A 27555-nucleotide genomic window follows, 5' to 3' on the forward strand; every position below is an offset into this window, starting at 1 on the left:
CAGTAAAACCATCAAATCCTGGACTTTTCCTTGTGGCAAGTTATTTTGGTTACTTATTCAATCTCTTTACTTGCTATAGATCAATTAGATTTCTTCTTGAGTCAGTTTTGGGAGTTGGTATTACTTTAATAATTTGTCTACTTCGTCTAAGTCATCTATTGTGTTGGCATACAGTTGCTCATAACACTCCATTATAATTATTTTTATTTCCATAAAGTCAGTAGTAATACCCCTCTTTCATTCCTGAATTTATTTATTTTAACGTTTTTATTGGAGTATAATTGCTTTACAATAGTGTGTTAGTTTCTGCTTTATAAATAAGTGAAACAGCTATACCTATACATATATCCCCATATCTCTTCCCTCTTGTGTCTCCCTCCTTCCCACCCTCCCTATCCCACCCTTCAGCTGGTTACAAAGCACTGAACTGATCTCCCTGTGTTATGCGACTGCTTCCCACTAGCTATGTATTTTACATTTGGAAATGTATATATGTCCATATATACGCTACCACTTCCTCACTTTGTCCCAACTTACCCTTCCCCCTCCCCGTGTCCTCAAGTCCATTTTCTAGTAGGTCTGTGTCTTTACTCCCGTCTTGCCCCTAGGTTCTTCATGACCTTTTTTTTTTTTAGATTCCACATATATGTGTTAGCATACGGTATTTGTTTTTCTCTTTCTGACTTACTTCACTATGTATGACAGACTCTAGGTCCATCAACCTCACTACAAATAACTCAATTTCGTTCCTTTTTATGGCTGAGTAATATTCCATTGTATATATGTGCCACATCTTCTTTATCCATTCATCTGTCGATGGACACTTGGGTTGCTTTCATGTCCTGGCTATTGTAAATAGAGTTTCAATGAACATTGTGGTGCATGACTCTTTTTGAATTATGGTATTTTCAGGGTATATGCCCAGTAGTGGGATTGCTGGTTTGTATGCTAGTTCTATTTTTCGTTTTTTAAAGAACCTCCATACTGTTCTCCATAGTAGCTGTATCAATTTACATTCCCACCAACAGTGTATGAGGGTTCCCTTTTATCCACACCCTCTCCAGCATTTATTGTTTGTAGATTTTTTGATGATAGCCATTCTGACCAGTGTGAGATGATATCACATTGTAGTTTTGATTTGCATTTCTCTAATGATTAATGATGTTGAACATTCTTTCATGTGTTTGTTGGCAATCTGTATATCTTCTTTGGAGAAATATCTATTTAGGTTTCCTGCCCATTTTTGGATTGGATTGTTTGTTTTTTTGATATTGAGCTGCATGAGCTGCTTGTAAATTTTGGAGATTAATCCTCTGTCAGTTGCTTCATTTGCAAAAATTTTCTCCCATCCTGAGGGTTGTATTTTCGTCTTGTTTATGGTTTCCTTTGCTGTTCAAAAGCTTTGAAGTTTCATTTTTTTTGTTTTTAATTCCATTTGTCTAAGAGGTGGGTCAAAAAGGATCTTGCGGTGATATTTGTCATAGAGTGTTCTGCCTAGGTTTTCCTCTAGAGTATGAGAGTGTCTGGCCTTACATTTAGGTCTTTAATCCATTTTGAATTTATTTTTGTGTATGGTGTTAGGGAGTGTTCTAATTACATTCTTTTATATGTAGCTGTCCAGTTTTCCCAGCACCACATATTGAAGAGGCTGTCTTTTCTCCATTGTATATTCCTACCTCCTTTATCAGATATAAGGTGGCGATGTGTGTGTGGGTTTACCTCTGAGCTTTCTAAACTGTTCCATTGATCAATATTTCTGTTTTTGTGCCAGTACCATACTGTCTTGATTACTGTAGCTTTGTAGTATAGTCTGAAGTCCGGGAGCCTGAATCCTCCAGCTCCGTTTTTCTTTCTGAAGGTTGTTTTGGCTATTCGGGGTCTTTTGTGTTTCCATACAAATTGTGAAATTTTTTGGTTCTAGTTCTGTAAAAAATGCCAGTGGTAGTTTGATAGGGATTGCATTGAATCTGTAGATTGCTTTGGGTAGTAGAGTCGTTTTCACAATGTTGCTTCTTCCAATCAAAGAACATGTAATATCTCACCATCTATGTATCATCTTTAATTTCTTTCATCAGTGTCTTATAGTTTTCTGCATACAGGTCTTTTGTGTCCTTAGGTAGGTTTATTCCTAGATATTTTATTCTTTTTTTTTACAATGGTAAATGGGAGTGTTTTCTTAATTTCACGTTCAAATTTTTCATAATTAGTGTATAGGAATGCAAGAGATTTCTGTGCATTAATTTTGTATCCTGGTACTTTACCAAACTCATTGATTAGCTCTAGTAGCTTTCTGGTAGCATATATAGGATTCTCTATGTATGTTGTCTTGATTACTGTAGCTTTGTAGTATAGTCTGAAGTCCGGGAGCCTGAATCCTCCAGCTCCGTTTTTCTTTCTGAAGGTTGTTTTGGCTATTCGGGGTCTTTTGTGTTTCCATACAAAGGTCTTTTGTGTCCTTAGGTAGGTTTATTCCTAGATATTTTATTCTTTTTTTTTACAATGGTAAATGGGAGTGTTTTCTTAATTTCACGTTCAAATTTTTCATAATTAGTGTATAGGAATGCAAGAGATTTCTGTGCATTAATTTTGTATCCTGGTACTTTACCAAACTCATTGATTAGCTCTAGTAGCTTTCTGGTAGCATATATAGGATTCTCTATGTATGTTATCATGTCATCTGCAAACAGTGACAGCTTTACTTCTTCTTTTCCGATTTGGATTGCTTTTATTTCTTTTTCTTCTCTGATTGCTGTGGCTAAATCTTCAAAAACTATGTTGAATAATAGTGTTGAGAGGGTGCAAACTTGTCTTGTTCCTGATCTTAGTGGGAATGGTTTCAGTTTTTCACCATTGAGGATGATGTTGGCTGTGGGTTTGTCATATATGGACTTTATTATGTTGAGGTAAATTCCCTCTATGCCTACTCTCTGGAGGGTTTTTATCACAAATTGGTGTTGAATTTTGTCAAAAGCTTTCTCTGCATCTATTGAGATGATCATATGGATTTAATTCTTCAATTTGTTAATATGGTGTATCACATTGATTGATTGATTGAAGAATCCTTGCCTTCCTGGGCTAAACCCCACTTGATCATGGTGTATGATCCTTTTAATGTGCTGTTGGATTCCGTTTGCTAGTATTTCATTGAGGATTTTTGCAACTATACTCATCAGTGATATTGGTCTGTAGTTTTCTTTTTTGTGTGATCTTTGTCTGGTTTTGGTATCAGGGTGATGGTGGCCTTGTAGAATCAGTTTGGGAGTGTACCTCCCTCAGCTATACTTTGGAAGAGTTTGAGAAGGATAGGTGTTAGCTGTTCTCCAAACGTTTGATAGAATTCGACTGTGAAGCCATCTGGTCCTGGGCTTTTGTTGAGAGATTTAAAATCACAGTTTCAATTTCAGTGCTTGTGATTATTCTGTTCATATTTTCTACTTCTTCCTGGTTCAGTCTCAGAAGGTTGTGCATTTCTAAGAATTTGTCCATTTCTATTGATTTGAGTCTCCTCCCTTTTCTTCTTGATGAGTCTGGCTAATGGTTTATCAACTTTGTTCATCTTCTCAAAGAACAAGCTTTTAGTTTATTGATCTTTGCTATCGTTTTCTTCCTTTTTCATTTATTTCTGATCACATTTTTATGATTTCTTTCCTTCTGCTAACTTTTGGGTCTTTTTGTTCTTCTTTCTCTAATTGCTTTAAGTGCAAGGTTAGGTTGTTTATTTGAGATGTTTCTTCTTTCTTAAGGTAGGATTTTATTGCTATAAACTTCCCTCTTAGAACTGCTTTTGCCGCATCCTATAGTTTTTGGGTCATCGTGTTTTCACTGTCATTTGTTTCTAGGTATTTTTTGATTTCCCCTTTGATTTCCTCAGTGATCTCTTGGTTATTAAGCAGTGTATTGTTTAGCCTCCATGTGTTTGTATTTTTTACAGATTTTTTCCTGTAATTGATATCTAGTCTCATAGTAGTGTGGTCAGAAAATATACTTTCAATTCTCTTAAATTTAGCAAGGCTTGATGTGTGACCTAAGATATGATCTATCTTGGAGAATGTTCCATGAGCACTTGAGAAGAAAGTGTATTCTGTTGTGTTTTGATGGAATGTCTTATAAATATCAACTAAGTCCAACTTGTGTAATGCTATAAATATCAACTAAGTCCATCTTGTTTAATGCATCATTTAAAGCTTGTGTTTCCTTATTTATTTTCATTTTGTATGATCTGTCCATTGGTGAAAGCGGGGTGTTAAAGTCCCCTAGTATGATTGTGTTACTGTCAATTTCCCCTTTTATGGCTGTTAGTATTTGTCTTGTGTATTGAGGTGGTCTTATTTTGCGTGCATAAATATTTAAAATTGTTATATATTCTTCTTAGATTGATCCTTTGATCATTATGTAGTGTCCTTCTTTGTCTCTTGTAATAGTCTTTATTTTAAAGTCTACTTTGTCTGATATGAGAATTGCTACTCCAGCTTTCTTTTGATTTCCATTTGCATGGAATATCTTTCTCCATCCCCTCACTTTCAGGCTGTATGTGTCCCTAGGTCTGAAGTGGATCTCTTGTAGACAGCTTATGTACGGGTCTTGTTTTTGTATCCATTCAGCCAGTGTATGTCTTTTGATTGGAGCACTGAATCCATTTACATTTAAGATAATTATCGATATGTATGTTCCTATTCCCTTTTTCTTCATTGTTTTGGGTTTGTTATTGTAGGTCTTTTCCTTCTCTTGTGCTTCCTGCCTATATAAGTTCCTTTAGCTTTTTTTTAAATCTGTGTTTTGTGGTGTTGTATTCTCTTAGCTTTTGCTTGTCTGTAAGTTTTTTAATCTCTCTGTCGAATCTGAATGAGATCCTTGCTGGATAGAGGAATCTTTGTTGTAGGTTTTTCCCTTTCATCATTTTAAATATGTCCTGCCACTCCCTTCTGGCTTGCAGAGTTTCTGCTGAAAGTTCAGCTGTTAACCTTATGGGGATTCCCTTGTATGTTATTTGTTGTTTTTCCCTTGCTGCTTTTAATATTTTTTCTTTGTATTTAATTTTTGATAGTTTGATTAATATGTGTCTTGGCGTTTTTCTCCTCGGATTTATCCTGAATGGAACTCTCTGTGCTTCCTGGACTTGATTAATTATTTCCTTATCCATTTTAGGGAAGTTTTCAAGTATAACCACTTCAAATATTTTCTCAGTCCCTTTCTTTTTCACTTCTTCTTCTGGGACCCCTAGAATTTGCATGTTGGTGCATTTAATATTGTCCCAGAAGCCTCTGACACTGTCCTCAATTCTTTTCATTCTTTTTTCTTTATTCTGCTCTGCAGTAGTTATTTCCACTATTTTATCTTCCAGGTCACTTATCTGCTCTTCTGCCTCAGTTATCCTGCTATTGATCCCTTCTAGAGAATTTTTTATTTCATTTATTGTGTTGTTCATAATTGTTTCTTTGCTCTTCAGTTCTTCTAGGTCTTTGTTAAACGTTTCTTGTATTTTCTCTTTTCTATTTCTAAGATTCTGGATCATGTTTACTATAATTATTCTGAATTCTTTTTCAGGTAGACTGCCTATTTCCTCTTCATTTGTTAGGTCTGATGGGTGTTTACCTGGCTCTTTCATCTGCTGTGTGTTTCTTTGTCTTCTCATTTTGCTTAACTTACTGTGTTTGTGGTCTCCTTTTAACAGGCTGCAGGTTGGTAGTTCCCGTTGTTTTTGGTGTGTGCCCCCAGTGACTAAGTTTGGTTCAGTGGGTTGTGTAGGCTTCCTGGTGGAAGGGACTAGTGCCTGTGTTCTGGGTGATGAGGCTGGATCTTTTCTTTCTGCGGGTAGGTCCACGTCTGGTGGTGCGTTTTGGAGTGTCTGTGACCTTATTATGATTTCAGGCAGTCTCTCTGCTAATGGGTGGTGTTGTGTTCCTGTCTTGCTAGTTTTTTGGCCTAGGGTGTCCAGCACTGTAGCTTGCTGGTCGTTTAGTGCAGTTGGGTCTTGGCGTCGAGATGGAGATATCTGGGAGATTTTTGCCATTTGATATTACATGGAGCTGGGAGGTCTCTGCTGGACCAATGTCCTGAACTTGGCTTTCGCCCCTGAGATGCACAGCCCTGACCCCTGGCTGGAGCACCAAGAGCTTCTCATACACATGGCTCTGAATAAAAGGGGGAAAAAAAGAAAAAGATAAAATAAAATAAGATAAAGTAAAAAACAAAAAATAATTATTAAATTGTTTTTAAGTAATTAAAAAAAAGAAAGAAAGAAAGAAGAGAACAAGCACACCAGAAAACAAATCCACCAATGATAACAAGTGCTGAAAACTATACTAAGAAAAACAAACAAACAAAAACAAAACAAAACAAAAAATATGGACAGACAGAACCCTAGGACAAATGGTAAAAGCAAAGCTATACAGACAAAATCACACACAAAAGCATACACATACACACTCACAAAAACAGAAAAAGGGGAAAAAAATATATATCTATATATCGTTGCTCCCAACGTCCACCTCCTCAATTTGGGATGATTCGTTGTCTATTCAGGTATTCCACAGATGCAGGGTGCATCATGTTGACTGTGGAGATTTATTCCGCTTCTCCTGAGGATGCTGGGGAGATTTCTCTTTGTCTTCTTTGTTCGCACAGCTCCTGGGATTCAGCTTTGGATTTGGTCCTGCCTCTGTGTGTAGGTCACCTGAGGGCGTCTGTTCTTTGCTCAGACAGGATGCGGTTAAAGGAGCAGGTGATTGAGGGCTCTGGCTCACTCAGCCCGGGGGACTGGAGGGGTATGCAGTGCAGGGCGTGTCTGCAGCAACAGAGGCCGGCGTGATGTTGCAACAGCCTGAGGCATGCTGTGTGTTCTCCCAGGGAAGTTGTTCCTGGATCATGCGACCCTGCCAGTGGCAGGCTGCACAGGCTCCTGGGAAGGGAGGTGTGGATAGTGACTTGTGCTTGCACACAGGTTTCTTGGTGGCTGCAGCAGCAGCCTTAGCATCTCATGCCCGTCTCTGTGGTCCATGCTGATAGCTGTGGCTTGTGTCCGTCTCTGGAGCTCCTTTAAGTGGTGCTCTTAATACCCTGTCCTCATGCACTAGGAAACAAAGAGGCAAGAAAAAGTCTCTTGCCTCTTCAGAAGTTCCAGACCTTTTCCTGGACTTCCTTCTGGCTAGCCGTGGTGCACTAGCCCCCTTCAGGCTGTGTTCACGCAGCCAACCCCAGTCCTCTCCCTGGGATCTGACTGAAGCCGGACCCTCAGCTCCCAGCGCCCACCCATCCTCTTGGGTGAGCAGACAAGCCTCTCGGGCTGGTGAGTGCTCTTCGGCACCAATCCTCTGTGCAGGAATCTCTCCACTTTGCCCTATGCACCCTTGTTGCTGCCCTCTCCTCCATGGCTCCTAAGCTTCCCCCCTCCGCCACCCACAGTCTCCACCCACGAAGTGGCTTCCTAGTGTGTGGAAACCTTTCCTCCTTCACAGCTCCCTCCTACTGGTGCAGGTTCCGTCCTTTTTCTTTTGTCTCTGTTTTTTCTTTTTCTTTTGCCCTACCCAGGTACATGGGGAGTTTCTTGCCTTTTGGGAGGTCTGAGGTCTTCTGCCAGCGTTCAGTAAGTGTTCTGTAGGAGTTGTTCCACATGTAGATGTATTTCTGATGTATTTGTGGGGAAGAAGGTGATCTCTACGGCTTACTCTTCCGCCATCTTGCAGCTCCTCCCCATTCCTGAATTTATTCATTTGAGTTTTCTCTCTCTCTTTTTTTCTTGGTCAATCTAGCTAAAAGTTTGTTGAGTTTGTTAGTCTTTTCAAAGAACCAATTTGGGTTTGTTGATTTTCTTTAATGCTTTTCTATTCTGTATCAAATTATAATATCCCTCCTTATGGTTCACATACTTGTGAATTTCCAAAAGTTCTCTCTGATGTTAATTTCTAATTTCACTCCATTATGACTGGAAAACAAACTTTATATTATTTCAATACTTTTAAGTTTACTATAGCTTATTTTATGACTTAGACTATGATGTATCCTAGAGAATGTTTGATGTGCACTTGGGAAGAATGTATATTCTGCTGTTTAGAGGTGGAGTGTTTTATAGATGTCTGTTAGGACTGGTTTGTGTACAGTGTTGTTCAAGTCTTCTGTTTCCCTGTTTATCTTCTGTGTAGTTGTCCTATTCATTATTGAAAATTCCTTATTAATGTCTCCAAATATTGTCATCAAATTGTCTATTTCTTGCTTCAATTCTGTCAGTTTTTGCTCCATGTATTGTCGGGCGCTCTTCTTAGATATAATTATAATATATTCCTTACGGATTGACCCTTTTGTCATTATATAGTGTCCTTACATATCTCTAGAAATGTTTTTTAGCATCTCTTTCATCTGATCTTAGTATAGCCACTCCAACTTTCTTCTGGTTGGTCTTTGCATGATATATTTTTTACATTCTTTTACTTTTCATCTATCTGTGTCTTTGAATCTAAAATGTATTTTCTGTAGGCATCATATAGTTGGATCTTGGTTTTAATCCAGTTAGACATTTTCCACCTTTTGATTGGATTGCTTAATCCATTAACATTTAATGTTATTATTGATGTAGTTGGATTTAAATGTGTCACTTTTAAATTTTCTATATAGATTATGTCTTTTCCTTCTATTCCTCCTTTCTTTTGCATTAAGTTAATGTTATCTAGTTTAATATTTAATTCCTTTAATAATTTTTTCACTGTATATTTTTGAGATATTTCCTTAGTGGTTGCTCTAGTGCTTTCCATATACATCTTAACTATTAGAATCTACTTTAGATTTTTACTAACTTAATTCCAATAAGATATAGAAATGTTACCACTATGTATCTCTATTCCATTTTCTTTTTTGTGCTATTATTTCATACATATCATATCTTTACATGCTAAAACCCCAACAATATATTGTTATAATTGTTATTTTATATAATTGTATGTTTTAAAGAAGCTGAGACAATTAAGGAGAGCACATATATACTTATAAAGTTTTTTTTTTATATTTACTGTCTGATTCTGTTCATTTTTTCTATGGGTTTGAATTAACTTCTTATGTCATTTCCTTACTCTAATATAACTATTTGCTTTGTGACTTGGTTAGGCTATTTTAGTGAATTCTATTTCTCTGCAGTGTGAAGCCTTTGGTGTTACTTCTTGGAGGGCATAGACTTTGGGCTCACTTTGACTATCTCTTTCCCTGATTACTCTACTAAGCTGTCAGTCTCATCTGGTATTACACTCTGGAATCCACTAATTATTAGCTGATTGCTATTATTTTAATTAAATTCTGGCAAAAGTAGTCTTTGAGGTTAGCTCTGACCTGAGGAGGGCTCTTCTTAATTGGCTCTTTCTCTGGTTCTCTCTGGTGAACTAGCTGTTCTATGGTTTAGCTTGTTGCTCATAATTAAGTGGACTTATTGTTTTCAAGAGCACCCTTAGGCTCTTGTCTTATGGATTGCTTTTCTCCATGGGCAAACCTTCTGATCCACTGCTGTGGGTGCTGGGTGGGGCAGTGGCCTCTGGTCTTCTCTGTTTGCCTATCCTGGTGTAGTACTTCTGGCCTCTGAACAAGTTGGAGTGAGGGTGATCAGGAACCCAGTATTCTCAGCCTACTGCACCTGGGGTATAACCTTCATCTTATGGGTAGGGACTGGATGAGGGAAGGACTTCTCCAACCTCTGAGCTACATTTGCTACTGCAACTTGGAGATGGAGGGGATGTGAGGTGCTGACTGTCTGTCCCTCCAACTGAGGTACCATATGATTTGATTGGGTGAACTCTCTTAGGTGGAAGGGAGCCCCATCTTTTTGGCCACACACACACACCTGGAGTGGAAGTTCCATTAAACTAAACTTGGGGGGCAGGAGTAAGGATCATGGCAAAAATGCCACAGATGCTCACTGTTCTTACTGAATTTTGGTTGATTTTTTTGAATAAATGCTTCATGTGCTGTATCCCATTAGGATAATTTTGAGACTTTAAAAGGTTATTTTTTAAAATAATATTTGCCAGTTATGCTTTTTTCACTGGGGAATGTGTTCGCAGAGCTCCTAATGATGGAAGTAAAAGTCTCACAATTGATTTTTTTGTGTTGATATTGTTCCTTCATCCTTGCCTAACTCACTTGTTAGTTCTAAGAATTTTTATACTTTGGGGGAATTTCTATATAGATAATCATGACATCTACAAATAGGAAATATTTTATTTATTCTTTTCTAAACCGTATGCCTTTTATTTCCTTTTACTGCCTTATTGCAGTGGTTAGAACGTCCAGTACTATGTCAAAAGAGTAGAGAGAGTGAACATCTTTACATTGGGTCTGATCTTAGGGGGAAAGTATTGTCTTTTACTTTTTAAAAATTTATTTATTTTATTTTATTTATTTTTGGCTGCATTGGGTCTTCATTGCTGCATACAGGCTTTCTCTAGTTGCAGAGAGCAGGGTATACTCTTCATTGTGGTGCACAGGCTTCTCATTTCAGTGACTTCTCTTCTTGTGGAGCACAGGATCCACACACGGGCTTCAGTAGTTGTGGCACGAGGGGTCAGTAGTTGTGGCTTGTGGGCTCTAGAGTGCAGGCTCAGTAGTTGTGACACACGGGCTTAGTTGTTCCATGGCATGTGGGATCTTCCCAGACCAGGGATCAAACCCATGTCCCCTCCATTGGCAGGTGGATTCTTAACCACTGTGCCACCTGGGAAGTCCAAGTCTTTCACTTTTAAGGGTAATAATGACAATAGGTTTTTGTTGTAAAGATTCCTTATCAAGTTTAAGTAATTCATTTCTATTCCTAACTTGCCAATAATTTTTATCACTAATTAGTGTTTAATATTTGAAGTGTTTTTCTACATGCATTGACATATTTTTCTTCTTTAGCTTATCAATATTGTGAGTTACATTAATTTATTTTTTTGAATGTTCATCTAGCCTTGTGTACTTGGACTGAATCCCACTTAGTTATTGCATATAATTCTTTTAATGCAATGTTGTATTCTATTTGCCAACATTTTCTTGATGATTTTTATATTTAAGTTCATGAGAGATATTGACCTATAGGGTTTTTTTGGGTACTCTATGTGTCTTGTTTTGGTATCAGGGTAATTCTGGCCTCATAAAATTAGCTGGGAATACTCCCTTCTCTTTTTGTTTTCTTGAAGTTATTGTGTAAAATTTGTGTTAATTCTTCTTTAAATGTGTGGTAGATTTCTCACATGAATACATCTGAGCCTAGAGATTTCTATTTCTGGAGATTTTATTTTTAATTCAATTACTTTAATGATTACAGGACTATTCAGCTTGCCTATTTCATCGTGGTTGAGTTGTGGGAGGTTGTGGTTTTCAAAGAATAGGTCTATATATTCTAAGTAGTCAAATTTATAAAATTGTTTGTAGTATTCCCTTATTAGCTTTTAAATGACTGCAGGATATGTAGTGATATAACCTATTTTATTTCTGATAATGGCCATTTGTGTCTTCTCTCTTTTTATATTTGTCAGTCTTGCTAAAGGTTGATCCATTTCACTGATCTTTTTTAGGAATCAACTTTTTATTTTATTCATTTTCTCTATAGTTTTTCTGTTTTCATTGATTTCTACTCTTATCTAATATTTCTTTCCTCCTGCTTGCTTTTGTTTATTTTGCTCTTATTTTTCTAGTTTTTTTAAAGTGGTAACTTAGATTACTGATTTGAGACTTTTCCTTTTTCCAATGTAAGAATTTTAGTGCTATAAATGCCCCTATCAGTACTGCTTTAGCTGCACCCCTCATATTTTGAGAAGTTGTTTTTTAAGTTTAAATCAGTTCTATGTGTATTTTTAAGATTTCTTTTGAGACTTCTTTTTTCAGTCATGGATTATTTAGAAGTATGTTCTTTAATTTCCAAGTGTTTAGAGACTTTGCTGTCTTCATTCTTCTGTTGATTTTTACTTTGATTCAATTAGGATCAGAGAATACACTATGTTTAATGTCAATCACTTTTGATTTACTGACTATTGTTTAATGGCCCAGGACATGGAAATGTACCATGGACACTAGAACAAAATATTTATTCTGTTGTTTCTGGGTGTAGTGCTTTATAAATGTCAATTAGATACTGCTGATTTATTGTGCTGTTTAATTCTTCTATATTGTTGCTGATTTTATGTCTAATGATTCTATTAATTCCTGAAAGTGTATGTTGGAGTCCTCAGATATACTTGTGCATTTGTCTTATTTCTCCTTTTAGTTTTTGCTTCATTTATTTTGAGGCTCTGTTGTCTGGTATGCATACAATTTGGATTATTATATATTCCTAGGGGATTGATCTTTTATCATTTGTAATTCCCTTTTGTATGTAGTAATTTTCTGTGCACTGAAGTCTAATTAACTGGATAGTAACAGCTACTCTTGCTTTTTTAAAATTAATGATTTCATGGCATATGCTTTTTTCTTTATAATATATATTTATTAACCCACTTAAACATGAAAATAATAAACCTACTACATGATAACATAAATAGCACATTTTTCATAAAAATAACTTTATTTCCCCTTAAAGAAGGTAAAGAAAAATTGTTTTATGAATTTGCAAATCTCTTTTATGTCTGGCTTAATAGAAGATAGATGTATTTTCATACCTTCTGCATTCAATCTGTTGCAATGTGTTATCTTGGTTGAAATATATGAAGAAAATTTGTCCTCCTATACAGTAGCTTGGGAAAACAGCAATATGCTAATAGCCTTTAGTTTTAGATAATTGTATTTTTCTTTGATATTACACAAAAATTAGACAATTGGTAGTTGCTTTTTTATATTGTGGCAAGAACACAACATGAGATCTACCCTCTTAACAATGTTTTAAGTGCATAATAAAGTATTATTAATTATAGGCACAATTACAGTAGATCTCTAAAACTATTCACCTTGTATGACTCAAACTCTACCCATTGAATAGCAACTCCTCATTTCCTGGCAACAACTATTCTACTCTCTGCTTTTGAGTTTGACTATTTTAGATATCTCATATAAGTGTAATCATGCAGTATTTGAACTTCTGGAACTGGCTTATTTCACTTAACATAATGTACTCCAGGTTCATCCATGTTGTCACATATGACAGGATTTCCTTATTTTTTAAGGATGAATAATGTTCAATTATTTGTATGTACCATATTTTCTTAATGCATTCATCAGTTGATAGATATTTAGGTTATTTCTATATCTTGGCTATTGTGAATAATGCTTCAATGAACATGGGAGTGCAGATAATTTCTTGATGGTCCTGATTTCAAGGATAGTCTCTTAAACAAATGGTAGTGGGGAAACTGGATATCCACATGGAAAATAATGAAATTGGACCCTTATCTTACAACATACACAAAAATCAAGTCAAAATTCATTAAATATTTAAATATAAGACCTGAAACTGTACAACTCTTAGAAGAAAACTTAAGGAGAAATCTTCATGACATTAGTCTAGGCAGTGATTTCTTGGATATGACACAAAAAGCACTAGCAACAAAAGCAAAAATAGACAAGTGGGACTACATCAAAGTAAAAAGCTTCTGCATGGCAAAAAAACTTAACTGCATTTGAGTGGATCTATTTCTGGTTTCTCTATTCCATTCTTTTGATCTATATGTCTATCCTTTGCCCATACTACACTGTACCTTTATAATAAATCTTAAAATCAAGTAGGAAGTTTCCTCCAAAATTGTTCTTATCTTGCAATTATTTTAGTCAAACTAGTTCCTTTTACTCTCCATATTTTCAGAGTACAGGTATTTTGCCTCTTTAGGTAGGTTTATTCCTAGGTATTTTATTATTTTTGATGCAATGGTAAATGGGATTGTTTCCTCAATTTCTCTTTCTGATCTTTTGCTGTTAGTGTACAGAAATGCAACAGATTTTTGTATATTTATTTCATATCTTGCAACTTTATCGAATTCATCAATGAGCTCTAGTAGTTTTCAGGTAGCATCTTTAGGATTTTCTATGTATAATATCATGTCTGCAAACAGTGACAGTTTTACTTCTTGTCCAATTTGGATTCCTTTTATTTCTTTTTCTTATCTGATAGCCATGGCTAGGACTTCCAAAACTATGTTGAATAAAAGTGGTGAGAGTGGACATCCTTGTCTTGTTCCTGATCTTAAAGGAAATGCTTTCAGCTTTTCACTGTTGAGTATGATGTTAGCTGAAAGTTTGTCATATATGGCCTTTATTATGTTGAGGTAGGTTCCCTCTATGCCCAATTTCTGGAGAATTTTATCATAAATTGTTGTTGAATTTTGTCAAAAGCTTTTTTTGCATCTATTGAGGTGATCATATGGTTTTTATTCTTCAATTTGCTGATGTCATGTATCACACTGATTGATTTGCAGATATTGAAAAATCCTTACATCCCTTGGATAAATCTCACTTGATCATGGTGTATGATCCTTTTAATGTGTTGTTGGATTTGGTTTGCTAGTATTTTGTTAAGAATTTTTGTGTCAGTGTTCATCAGTGACATTGGCCTGTAAGTTTCTTTCCTGTGATATTTTTGTCTGGTTTTATTTTTAGAGTGATGGTGGCCTCATAGAATGAGTTTGGGAGTGTTTTTTCTTCTGCAATTTTTTGGAATAGTTTCAGAAGGATAGGCATTAATTCTTCTCTAAATGTTTGATAGAATTCGCCTGTGAAGCCATCTGGTCCTGGGCTTTTGTTTGTTGGGAATTTTAAAATCACAGTTTCAATTTCATTACTTGTGATTGCTCTGTTCATATTTTCTATTTCTTCCTGGTTCAGTCTTGGGAGATTGTACCTTTCTAAGAAATTGTCCATTTTTTCCAGGTTGTCCATTTTACTGACATATAGTTGCTAGTAGTAGTCTCTTATGATCCTTTGTATTTCTGTGGTGTCAGTTGTACCTTCTCCTTTTTCATTTCTAATTTTATTAATTTGAGCCCTCTCCCTGTTTTTCTTGAGTCTGGCTAAATGTTTATCATTTTGTTTATCTTTTAAAAGAAGCAGCTTTTAGTTTCATTGATCTTTTCTATTGTTTTTTTATCCCTATGTCATTTATTTATGCTCTGATCTTTATGATTTCTTTCCTCCTACTGACTATGGGTTTTGTTTGTTCTTCTTTATCTAGTTGCTTTAAGTATAAGATTACATTGTTTGAGATTTTTCATGTTTCCTGAGGGAAGATTGTATTGCCATAAACTTCCCTCTTAGAACTGCTTTTGCTGTGTCCCATAGGTTTTGGATCTTCTTGATTTTGTTTTGATTTGTCTCTAGGTATTTGTTGATTTCCTCTTCAATTTCTTCAGTGATCCATCGGTTGTTTAGTAAAATATTGTTTAACCTCCATGTGTTTGTGTTTTTTACAGCTTTTTAAAAATTGTAGTTAATTTCTAATCTCACAGAGTTGTGTTGGAAAAGTTGCTTGATATGATTTCAATTTTCTTAAATTTACCAAGGTTTGCTTTGTGGCCCAGCATGTGACCAATCCTGGAGAATGTTCCATGTGTACTTGAAAAGAATGTGTATTCTGCTACTTGTGGATGGAATGCTCTATAAATATCAATTAAGCCCATCTGGTCTAATGTGTCATTTAAGACCTCTGTTTCCTTATTGATTTTCTGTCTGGATGATCTGTCCATTGATGAAAGTGGGGTGTTAAATTCCCCTACTATTATTGTGTTACTTTCAATTTCTTCTTTTATGGCTGTTAGTATTTGCCTTATAAATTGAGGTACTCCTATTTTGGGTGCATATATATTTACAACTGTTATATCGTCTTCTTGGATTGATCCCTTGATCATTATGTAGTGTCCTTCTTTGTCTCTTGTAACAGTCTTTATTTTAAAGTCTATTTTGTCTGATGTGAGTATTGCTACTCCAGCTTTCTTTTTTTTCCATGTGCATGGAATAACTTTTTCCATCCCCTCACTTTCAGTCTGTGTGTGTCCCCAGATCTGAAGTGGGTCTCTTGTAGACAGCATATATAGGGGTCTGTTTTTTTTGGTATCCATTCAGCCAGTCTATATCTTTTGGTTGGAGCATTTAATTTGTTTAAATTCAAGGTAATTATCAATATGTACATTCTTATTGCTATTTTGTTAATTGTTTTGGATTTGTTCTTTTAGTGTTTTTCTTCCTTTCCTCTTTTGTTCTCTTCTCTTCTGGTTTGATAATTATCTTTAGTGTTGTGTTTGCATTCCTTTTTCTTTTTTGTGTATGTACCTATTGTAGACTTTTGTTTTGTGGTTATCATGAGGTTTTGATATAGCAGTTCTATATATACTATATACAAGATTGTTTTAAGTTGCTGGTCTCTTAATTTCAAATGCATTTCCAATTTCCTGCATTTGTACTCTCCTCAGGATTTCTGGTTTTGATATCTTTTGTATGCAGATGATTTCCTACTTTTACTGTATGTTTGCCTTTACTGTTGAGCTTTTCCATTTGTAATTTTCTTGTTTCTAGTTGTGGCCTTTTCTTTTCCACTTAGAGAAGTTCATTTAGCATTTGTGTTAAAGCTGGTTTGGTGGTGTTGAATTCTCTTAGCTTTTGCTTTACACTTTTGATTTCTCTGATGAATCTGAATGAGAGCCTTGCTGGGTAGAATATACCTGGTTGTAGGTTTTTCCCTTTTATCACTTTAAATATATCCTGCCACTCCTTTCTGGCCTGCATGATTTCTGCTGAAAAATCAGCTGATAAGTTTATGGAGATTCCCTTGCATATTATTTGTTGCTTTTAATATTTTCTCGTTGTCTTTAATTTTTGTCAGTTTGATTAATATGTGTCTCGGTGTGTTCTTCCTTGGGTTTATCCTGTATGGGACTCTGTGCTTCCTGGACTTGGGTGACTGTTTCCTTTCCCATGTTAGGGAAGTTTTCAACTACTATCTCTTCCAATATTTTCCCAGGCCCTTTCTCTCTCTCTTCTCCTTCCGGGACTCTTACAATGTGACTGTTGTGCATTTAATGTTATCCCAGAGGTTTCTGTGACTGTCCTCATTTCTTTTCATGCTTTTTTCTTTATTCTGTTCCACAGCAATGATTTCCACCATTCTGTATTCTAGCTCACTTATCTGTTCTTCTGCCTCATTTATTCTGCTATTGATTCCTTCTAGTGTATTTTTTATTTCAGTTATTGTATTGTTCAACTCTGTTTGTTCTTTATATCTTCTAGCTCTCTGTTAAACATTTCTTCTACTTCTCAGTCTGTGCCTCCATTCTTTTTCCAACCTCTTGGATTATCTTTACTATTATTATTCTGAATTCTTGTTTGGGTATTTTGCCTATCTCCACTTCACTTAGTTCTTCTGGGGTTTTATCTTGTTCTTTCGTCAGGAACATATTCCTCTGCTGTTTCATTTTGTCTAACTTTCTGTGTTTGTGGTCTCTGTTCTGCAGGCTGCAGGACTGTCATTTCTTTTGCTTCTGGTGTCTGCCTCCTGCTGGGTGGGGCTTGTCTAGAGGCTTGTGCAGGCTTCCTGGTGTGAGGGACTAGTGCCTGACCACTGTTGGTTGGAGCAGGTTCTTGTGCCTCAGGTGGGCAGGGCTGTGGCAAGTGGTGTGTTTAGAGGTGGCTGTGGGCTCAGGAAGACTTCAGGCAGCCTGTCTGCTGATGGGTGGAGCTGTGTTACTGCCCTGTTGGTTGTTTGGCCTGAGGCCTCCCAGCTCTGCAGCCTACAGGATGTTGGGTAGAACCAGGTCTTGCTGCGAAAATGGCAGCTTCCAGGAGAGCTCATGCCAATGAATACTCCCCAGAGTCTCTGCCTCCACTGTCCTTGTTCCCACAGTGAGCCTCAGCCACACCCTGACTCCCCAGGAGACCTTCAAAGACCAGCATGTAGGTCTGAAACAGGTTCCCCTCTGAAGTCACTGCTTTTCCCTGGGTCCTGGGGCACACGAGAACTTGTGTGCACCCTCTAAGAGTATAGTTTATGTTTCCACCAGTCCTGTGGAGTTCTTGTGATCAAGCCCCACTGGCCTTCACAGCCAATGCTCTGGGGGCTCCTCCTCCCAATGCTGGACCCCCAGACTTGTAAGCTTGATGCAGGGCTCAGAACTCTCACTCCTGTGGGAGAACCTCTGCAATATAATTATTTTCCAGTTTGTGGGTCACCCACCTGGTGGGTATGGGATTTGACTGCATTGCAAATGTGCCTCTCCTACCATCTTTTTTGTGGCTTCTTTGTCTTTGGATGTAGAATATCTTTTTTGGTAGGTTCCTATCTTTTTTGTTAATGATTGTTCAGCAGTTAGTTGTGATTTTGGTGTTTCTGTGAGAGGTGGTGAGCTCAAGTCCTTCTACTCCACCATCTTGTCTCAAAACCCCCATAACCAATCTTCTTTTATGGAAGAACCCTGAAGTATGAACAGGTGGTTTCACACATTTCTAAGGTACAGCTTTCTGGAGGGACAGGAACAGCCCAGCAGTTCACTGAGTTCTCATTACCAGGTTCAGTGACGCCCCTTGCTCTTCACCACTTCTTTTGGTTCTCCACAGCATACATTTCCTGGCCCATTTCATGAAAAGGAAAGGTATCATGGAAAATATCCTAGAGAGTAGTTGAAGGCACTAGTGAATGCAGGTCAATGAATCCCTGCAGTTGAACCATCCAATTCTGCCTGGCTCATACCTCTTTGGGTTCCCACTGGGCAGTGTTCCCTCTGTTGTCTCTGCACCCCGGGATAATGTGACAGGGTAGCTCTGATACCGTCTGTGCAGGTTTCTCTCTGTTCTGGCTGCTGCAAACTAGCTGCTGCACTCTCCTCCAAGGCTCTGAAGCTCTCCCTCTGTCCTAGCTGATCTTCCTGCAGGTGAGGGGACTTCTCAGTGTGTGGGACCTTTTCCTCTTTCACACCTCCCTCCCAAGTGTGCAGGTCCTGCCCTAATTTCTTTCCCTCTTTCTTTTTTTCTTTTGTCCTACCCTGTTACATGGAGATTTTCTTGCCCTTTCAGGAGTCTGAGGTCTGAGTCTGCCAGCGTTTGGTAGATATTCTGTGAGAATCATTCCACATGAAGGTGTATTTTTGATGTATTTGTGGGAGGAGGTGAGATTCATATTCTACTGCTCTGCCATCTTGATCTGCTCTCTCATTCAAGAATTTTTATAATAGATAATTTTAGACAATTCCATCGTCTGTGTCGTCTCATCATTCATGTCTGTTGATGGTCTTTTTTCATGTGAGTTGAGATTTCATAGTTATTTGTATCTTGATTGATTTTAGTTTGTATTGTGGACATTGTAAATATCATTTGAGACCAAGAGTATTGTTTTTATCCTATGGAGGTTGATATTTTTGTTTTACCCTTCTGTGTATTGGGGTTCCAACATCAATTACATTTTTGAAGCTTTCATAGTACTATTTAGACCAGTACAGTGTGTGCACCACTTAGTGGTCAGTGTGGGACTTGGGATGATTCACTTTCCAAATCTTTGGTAGGCTAATTAGGGTCACATCAAAGCACTCACAGATCAAACGTGAGCCCAGCGGTTCAAAACCACTTTTTGCAATTTCTTTTCTAAACTGTTCCCTCTCCCATAGTTTTTCAGTATTTTCCATTTCTCTGGCTCCCATTTTCTGTCCTCTGTTCAGAAACCACCCACTTGCTTGGTGGTATCATTTCCAGAAACAAGTTGCAGGAGAGAGAGAGGAAAAATTAGTATGAAGTTTAGTTTTGTCCCCTTGATGCCATGGCTCCACCTAGAGAAAGAACCTTATCCCTGAGAGTTTTGATTACTGGAAGTTCCCTTCATGAACCACTCTTGCTTCTGGACTACTTTTGCTGTCACTACTCCCACTGTGGGACTAAAACAGAAGTCGAGTAAATAAAAACCTGGGGAATTTCTCACATTCTCACATTTTCACATTTAGGAGTTCTCTTTTCCACTCCATAGGCCATAACATCAAGGCTTCTCCTGTATTGCACTCTGTTAAACAATGCTCACTTCTGGGTTTCATATCATGTCAAATTCAGGCTTAGGATGCTGGAGGGAAAAAAATAATGTTGAACTCATAACCGTTTAGGTGGTATTTCAAACTCTGATTTTTTTCCCAATCCATCTACCTATATTTACTTTTCAGTTTTCAAATAGGTGTCCATGAATTCTATCAAGGTTTTATATTCGAGTTAGTGAGAGATAAAAGAAGGTCCCAGAACTGGACCCAGCTGCATGTGTTTTGTAGATGGCTTCTAGTTGATTCTTGCTTTTTTGTTCACTCTGACAATCTCTGTCTTTTAACTGGTGTGTTTAGAAAATTCACATTCAAAGTGATTATTAATACAGTTGGATTAAAATCTACCATCTTGCTGTTTTTCTATTCATTGCATTGTTGTTTGTTTGTTCTCTCTCTCTCTCTTTTGAGTTTTCTTACTTTATTTGAGTATTTTTATGATCCCATTTTATCTCCTCTATTTACTTATCATTTATATATCTTTAAAAAAATTTAGTGGTTCCCTAGGGTTTACAATGTAGAGTTTAAAATAATTGGGTTTGGGCCTCCCTGGTGGCGCAGTGGTTGAGAGTCTGCCTGCCAATGCAGGGGACACGGGTTCATGCCCCGGTCCGGGAGGATCCCTCATGCTGCAGAGCGGCTGGGCCCATGAGCCATGGATAAGTGTGCAGGTCCTGCCCTAATTTCTTTCCCTCTTTCTTTTTTTCTTTTGTCCTACCCTGTTACATGGAGATTTTCTTGCCCTTTCAGGAGTCTGAGGTCTGAGTCTGCCAGCGTTTGGTAGATATTCTGTGAGAATCATTCCACATGAAGGTGTATTTTTGATGTATTTGTGGGAGGAGGTGAGATTCATATTCTACTGCTCTGCCATCTTGATCTGCTCTCTCATTCAAGAATTTTTATAATAGATAATTTTAGACAATTCCATCGTCTGTGTCGTCTCATCATTCATGTCTGTTGATGGTCTTTTTTCATGTGAGTTGAGATTTCATAGTTATTTGTATCTTGATTGATTTTAGTTTGTATTGTGGACATTGTAAATATCATTTGAGACCAAGAGTATTGTTTTTATCCTATGGAGGTTGATATTTTTGTTTTACCCTTCTGTGTATTGGGGTTCCAACATCAATTACATTTTTGAAGCTTTCATAGTACTATTTAGACCAGTACAGTGTGTGCACCACTTAGTGGTCAGTGTGGGACTTGGGATGATTCACTTTCCAAATCTTTGGTAGGCTAATTAGGGTCACATCAAAGCACTCACAGATCAAACGTGAGCCCAGCGGTTCAAAACCACTTTTTGCAATTTCTTTTCTAAACTGTTCCCTCTCCCATAGTTTTTCAGTATTTTCCATTTCTCTGGCTCCCATTTTCTGTCCTCTGTTCAGAAACCACCCACTTGCTTGGTGGTATCATTTCCAGAAACAAGTTGCAGGAGAGAGAGAGGAAAAATTAGTATGAAGTTTAGTTTTGTCCCCTTGATGCCATGGCTCCACCTAGAGAAAGAACCTTATCCCTGAGAGTTTTGATTACTGGAAGTTCCCTTCATGAACCACTCTTGCTTCTGGACTACTTTTGCTGTCACTACTCCCACTGTGGGACCAAAACAGAAGTCGAGTAAATAAAAACCTGGGGAATTTCTCACATTCTCACATTTTCACATTTAGGAGTTCTCTTTTCCACTCCATAGGCCATAACATCAAGGCTTCTCCTGTATTGCACTCTGTTAAACAATGCTCACTTCTGGGTTTCATATCATGTCAAATTCAGGCTTAGGATGCTGGAGGGAAAAAAATAATGTTGAACTCATAACCGTTTAGGTGGTATTTCAAACTCTGATTTTTTTCCCAATCCATCTACCTATATTTACTTTTCAGTTTTCAAATAGGTGTCCATGAATTCTATCAAGGTTTTATATTCGAGTTAGTGAGAGATAAAAGAAGGTCCCAGAACTGGACCCAGCTGCATGTGTTTTGTAGATGGCTTCTAGTTGATTCTTGCTTTTTTGTTCACTCTGACAATCTCTGTCTTTTAACTGGTGTGTTTAGAAAATTCACATTCAAAGTGATTATTAATACAGTTGGATTAAAATCTACCATCTTGCTGTTTTTCTATTCATTGCATTGTTGTTTGTTTGTTCTCTCTCTCTCTCTTTTGAGTTTTCTTACTTTATTTGAGTATTTTTATGATCCCATTTTATCTCCTCTATTTACTTATCATTTATATATCTTTAAAAAAATTTAGTGGTTCCCTAGGGTTTACAATGTAGAGTTTAAAATAATTGGGTTTGGGCCTCCCTGGTGGCGCAGTGGTTGAGAGTCTGCCTGCCAATGCAGGGGACACGGGTTCATGCCCCGGTCCGGGAGGATCCCTCATGCTGCAGAGCGGCTGGGCCCATGAGCCATGGATGCTGAGCCTGTGTGTCCAGAGCCTGTGCTCCGCAACGGGAGAGGCCACAACAGTGAGAGGCCCATGTACCGCAAAAAAAAAAAAAAAAAAAATTGGGTTCATCTTCAAATAACACTATGTTGTTTTGCATGTAGTCCAAGTACCTTACAATAGAATATTCCCAATCTTACTCCCTTCCCTTGTGTCACTATTGTAATCATTTAATTTTTACTTTTGCTATAAACATCCAATACATTGTTACTATTATTGCTTTAAACAGTTGGGTTGTTTTAATTGGAAATATAGTTGACATACAATATTATGTTTCAGGTTTACTACATAATGACTTAACATTTGTATATATTATGAAATGATCACCGTGATAAGTCTAGTAACCATCTGTCCCCATACAAAGTTATTATTATTACAATATTATGGACCATATTCCTTATGCTGCATATTACATCTCTGTGGCTTATTTATTTTATAACTGGAGGTTTATACCTCTCAATCCTCTTTACCTATTCACCCCCCACCTCCCCTCTGACAACCATCCATTTGTTCTCTGCATCTATGGGTCTGTTTTCATTTTGTTTTGTTTGTTTCTTTTATTTTTTGGATTTTGCATAAAAGTGAGATCATATGGTATTTGTCTTTCTCTGTCTGACTTATTTCACTTCACATAATACCTTGTAGATCCATCCATGTGGTTGCAAAGGTCAAGATTTCATTTTTTATGGCTGAATAATATTCCATTGTGTGTGTATACATATAATGTAAATTATATATATATATATATATATATGACAGATCTTCTTTATCCATTCATCTATTGATGGACACTTAGATTGCTTCCATATCTTGGCTATTGTAAATAATGCTGCAATGAACAGGGGGGTACATATATCTTTTGTGATTAGTGTTTTTTGTTTTCTTCAGATAAATACCAAAAAGTGGAATTGCTGGATCATATGGTAGTTCTAGTTTTAAGTTTTTGAGGAAACCCTCACTGTTTCCATAGTGGCTGAACCAGTTTACAATCCCACCAACAGTGCACAAGGATTCCCTTTTCTCCACATCAGTCAGTTATTTTTTAGAACAATTAAGAATATGGAAAATAAAAATATATATTTTGCCTTCACGTATTCCTTTTCAAATGCTCTTACTTTAATTATGTAGATCCAATTTCTGACCCATATCTTATCCCTTCTGCCTAAATAATGTCCTTTAATATTTCTTATAAGACACGTCTGCTGGTGATGAATTTCCTGTTTCTGTTTGAAAAAAAGTCTCTATTTTGCCTTTATTTTTGAAGGACATTTTTGCTGAATTTAGAATTGGATTGGCAGGGTTTTTACTTTCAATATTTTAAAGGTTTCATTCCACTATTTTTGGCTTATGTGACTCTCATATGAAGTCTCGTGTAATTCTTCTTGTTCCTCTGTAAGTAAGGTGTTCCCTCCACCCTTTTTCCCTGACTGCCTTCAATATTTCATTTTGCCTGATTTTCTGCAGTTTGAATTTGATATGTCTGGGTGTGGTGTGGCTCTTTTAAAAATTTTATTTACCCTGATTTGTGTTCTCTAAGATACTTGGATCTGGGGTTTATATCAATTGCTAATTTTGAAAAAATTTCAGCAATTATTTCTTCAAATATTTTTTCTCCATTCTCTCTCTCTTCTCCTTCTAGTATTCTAACTTGATAGTGTCCCAAAGCTCTGGGATGTTTTGTTCTGTTTTCTTTTTTGTTGTTGTTTTTTTTTGTTTTTGTTTTTTGTGGTATGCGGGCCTCTCACTGTTGTGACCTCTCCCATTGTGGAGCACACACTCCGGATGCGCAGACTCAGCAACCATGGCTCACGGGCCTAGCTGCTCTGCGGCATGCGGGATCCTCCTGGACCGGGGCATGAACCCGTGTCCCCTGCATCGGCAGGTGGACTCTCAACCACTGCGCCACCAGGGAAGGCCCCTGTTTTCTTTTTTTACCCTTTATTTTTTCTCTGCATTTCAGTTTGTGTAATTTCTATTGTTCTAGTTTCAATTTCACTTATTCCTCAGCTGTGTCTAGTTCACTAATAAGCACACTGAAGTCATTCTTCAGATCTGTTAATGTGTTTTTTCTCTTGTATTTACATATGATTCTTTCTTATACATTTTATCCCCTGCTGCTATCTTATCTGATCTTGCAAGTTGTCTAACTTTTCCAATATAGAAAAGTATTTAACATATTAATCACAGCTATTTTAAATTGCCTGTCAGAAATTCCAACATGTGTCATAACAGTCTTGTCCTGATGATTTTTTTGTCTCTTCAGACTATGTTTTTTCTTTCCTTGATTCTTCCCTTTGTGCTGCTCTCTGGAGGCAACCTACCTCTTGCATTCTTTAAAAATAAAGTCTGCTATTATTTTACTTGATTTATTTTAGCCTTGTAGTGGGGAATAGGGAACTAGGGACATACTGTGTTTTTTTGATTAAGTCTCAGTCTTAGGCAGGCTTATCCTGAGTCATAGAGGTGTGACTTTCCCAAATGTTCCTGACCCTCCTCTAAATATAACTGTGGGCCTAGCACATATTCCTATCCCTCCTGGGTTAGAGCATTTTTTCAAATTTTCTCCTTCAACTGTGGTGAGTTTCCACCTGTGCCCTCAGTTCCTATTGCCATTCCTTCTGCAGAGCAAGGCTTGTTTTCCCTAGGGGAGATAGAATAGATTGGTCTGGGCAGAGTTTTAGTAGTGTTGGGTATTCCTCTCTGCTAGCTGCAGTGAATTTCCACCAGTGCGCTCAGACTACAGTTTTATTGCCTTTCCCTGTGAAGGTTAAGGCCTTTTTTCCCCGCAGTGTATAAAGGCAGAATGCTTTGGGCACAATTTCAGCAATGGATGCTGTTCTGTTTCCCTCCCCAATCCAGAACTATAGGATATCTTTCTCCGGATTCTTCTCATTCTTCCCTGCCAGCACCTGGTGGAGTTCCTAGGGGGAAAGTCTGCAAGAGGATTCAAAACCACCTATGTCTGCAGTCCCCAGGGGTTTCACATTCTCACACTAACACACAACCAACTTTTAGCAATTCATTAACAAATTTTAGCTGTATCTTCTTATGACTTTACATATTATTCAGTAGTAGCTGCAAAAGATAAGCAAGTACTTGTGCCCTGTTGCTCCCTGTAGATGCCTGTGTCTACAGATTTTGGTTTAGCTTTTTGCACTGCAATCTCAGTTTGCTCATGAATTCAAGAGAGGACAATTTGCAATTTTCCAGGTTGTTTTTCCATGTTATAATGGTAGGCGAGATGCTCATTCCAATTCTACATCTCTGAGTTGATACCAGAATATCATGTGAACCTGGGGATAAGATTTGAGGCTCTGTTTGTCTTCCAGCATCCATACCCCAGTTTACAAATTCCCCCACGATGGTGATAATGGTGGGTTTACCAGCTCGAGGAAAGACCTACATCTCCACGAAGCTCACACGATATCTCAACTGGATAGGAACACCAACTAAAGGTATGTCCCTGAAACCCTTTGTTCTACAGCCCTCTATAGGTCAATGATATGTCTGGGTGTGGTGTGGCTGTTTAAAAAATTTTATTTACCCTGCTTTGGTAGCTGACCTCAAAAGGGCAAAACCACGAGTACAGGAATGTCTCAAACCATTATTACCAGTATTAGGACTAATACTACTACTGCTGCTGCTGCTGCTCTACTACTACTACTACTACTACCACCACCACCAACAATAACAACAACAACACTCACCTTATAAATTTTTACAATTTCTTAAGTACGTAATCTGTGCCCAATCCCGTGATAGGTGCTAAGCATAAGAAAACTAGAAAGATTAAGTATCTGTTTTCAAGGAGCTCTATTTTTGTAAGACCTCAAAAAAACCCTATGAGTAACATACTACTTTTATTACCTTTATTATTACTTCTACACCAAAAATACGATTCTTATTAGCATTACCATTTCTTCACAACCTTAAGGTTTTCTTTAAACTTTAGGGGTCTGTGGAGTCAAGCACGTCGAAGCCCCAGCCTGGAAGCCCCCACAAGGTCTTCAGTAAAGCAGGGCACTTTAGCTCACCTCTTCCGTCCAGAAGGCGTCCGCTCTCTCCAAGCCTCTCCTTAGGTCTGAGCCTATCTGCTCCCCCTCCGCAGCCGGAAGTGATCCTGCCTCTTTCCGCCTCCAGAGGGGTCTCCTTCCCTGCCTGTCAGCCTCCTCCCTCACTCCCTACTTCCAGCTTTCCTTTCTCCCCAATGTGATCTCTTTTCTGCTTACTACCTCTTATTCAGCAATCATTCTTTTCTATTCTCCATTTGATTTCTCTATCCCCCACCCTGTATCCACATTCCTATTTGATTCCTCTGTTCCCCCTAGGAGGACTGTGTTTCTCTAGGCTCCCACATCAATGCTTCCTACAGAGCCCTCTATGCCAACCTTAGTTACATAGTGTGTTGTTGTAGTGTGTTGTGTGTCTGGGTCTCTCCCCAGGGGCTGCTCTGGGGTAGGGGACTAGATCATATTAATTTCTATTGCTTAATTAGGACCAAATTAAGACATTTAGAGTCTCTAAACTCTAAAAGTTAGAGTGCCCCCTGCATCATATGTAATTCAGAATAAAATCAGTAAATATAAGAAAGTCTACCAAAAGTTTTTATTTATACCCCAATGACTATGATGCTTTTAAAGTATATCAGCTTAGCTGAAAATTTTTACTGGGACTGTGTTCCTCCTTTACTGGTACACTGGTACACATGTGCTTAGCCTCTCTCTCTTGTGGAATGGAGCAATGCTCCCCAGTGTGGAAAGCAGTTCTTCTAGGGCAATCACTTACTCACTCAGTCAGTAATTATTTGTTGAGCACACAGTTGTGCCAAGGCCCTTGTTGGATCCCTGCTCTCAAAGAACTCACATCTATTTTTTTTAACTTTATTGGAGTATAATTGCTTTGCAATGTTGTGTTAGTTTCTGCTGTATAACAAAGTGAATCAGCTATAAGTATACATATATCCCCATATCCCCTCCCTCTTGCGTCTCCTTCCTACCCTCCCTATCCCACCCCTCTAGGTGGTCACAAAACACAGAGCTGATCTCCCTGTGCTATGCGGCTGCTTCCCACTAGCTATCTATTTTACGTTTGGTAGTGTAGATACGCCCATGCCACTCTCTCACTTCGTCCCAGCTTACCCTTGCCCCTCCCCGTGTCCTCAAGTGCATTCTCTACATCTGCGTCT

At 37.7% G+C, this 27555-nt stretch overlaps 1 protein-coding gene across 20 annotated transcripts in view; it reads left to right on the plus strand.

Annotated features, from left to right (window-relative positions):
- Positions 1-27555, plus strand: part of PFKFB1 (6-phosphofructo-2-kinase/fructose-2,6-biphosphatase 1) — a 112485-nt gene that overhangs the window by 14085 nt on the left and 70845 nt on the right. For all 20 annotated transcript variants that reach the window (XR_003677814.2, XR_003677815.2, XR_003677813.2 and 17 more), the window contains exon 4: positions 25700-25825. Coding sequence is in view for 15 of the 20 variants with exons in the window: in XM_055081946.1 (XP_054937921.1) it covers positions 25700-25825 (126 nt within the window). In the remaining 5 variants the exon portion in view is untranslated. The remainder of the gene's footprint in view (positions 1-25699; positions 25826-27555) is intronic.

This window comes from Physeter macrocephalus, chromosome 21, assembly GCF_002837175.3.
Source record: "Physeter macrocephalus isolate SW-GA chromosome 21, ASM283717v5, whole genome shotgun sequence".
Classification (NCBI taxonomy): Eukaryota; Metazoa; Chordata; class Mammalia; order Artiodactyla; family Physeteridae; genus Physeter; species Physeter macrocephalus.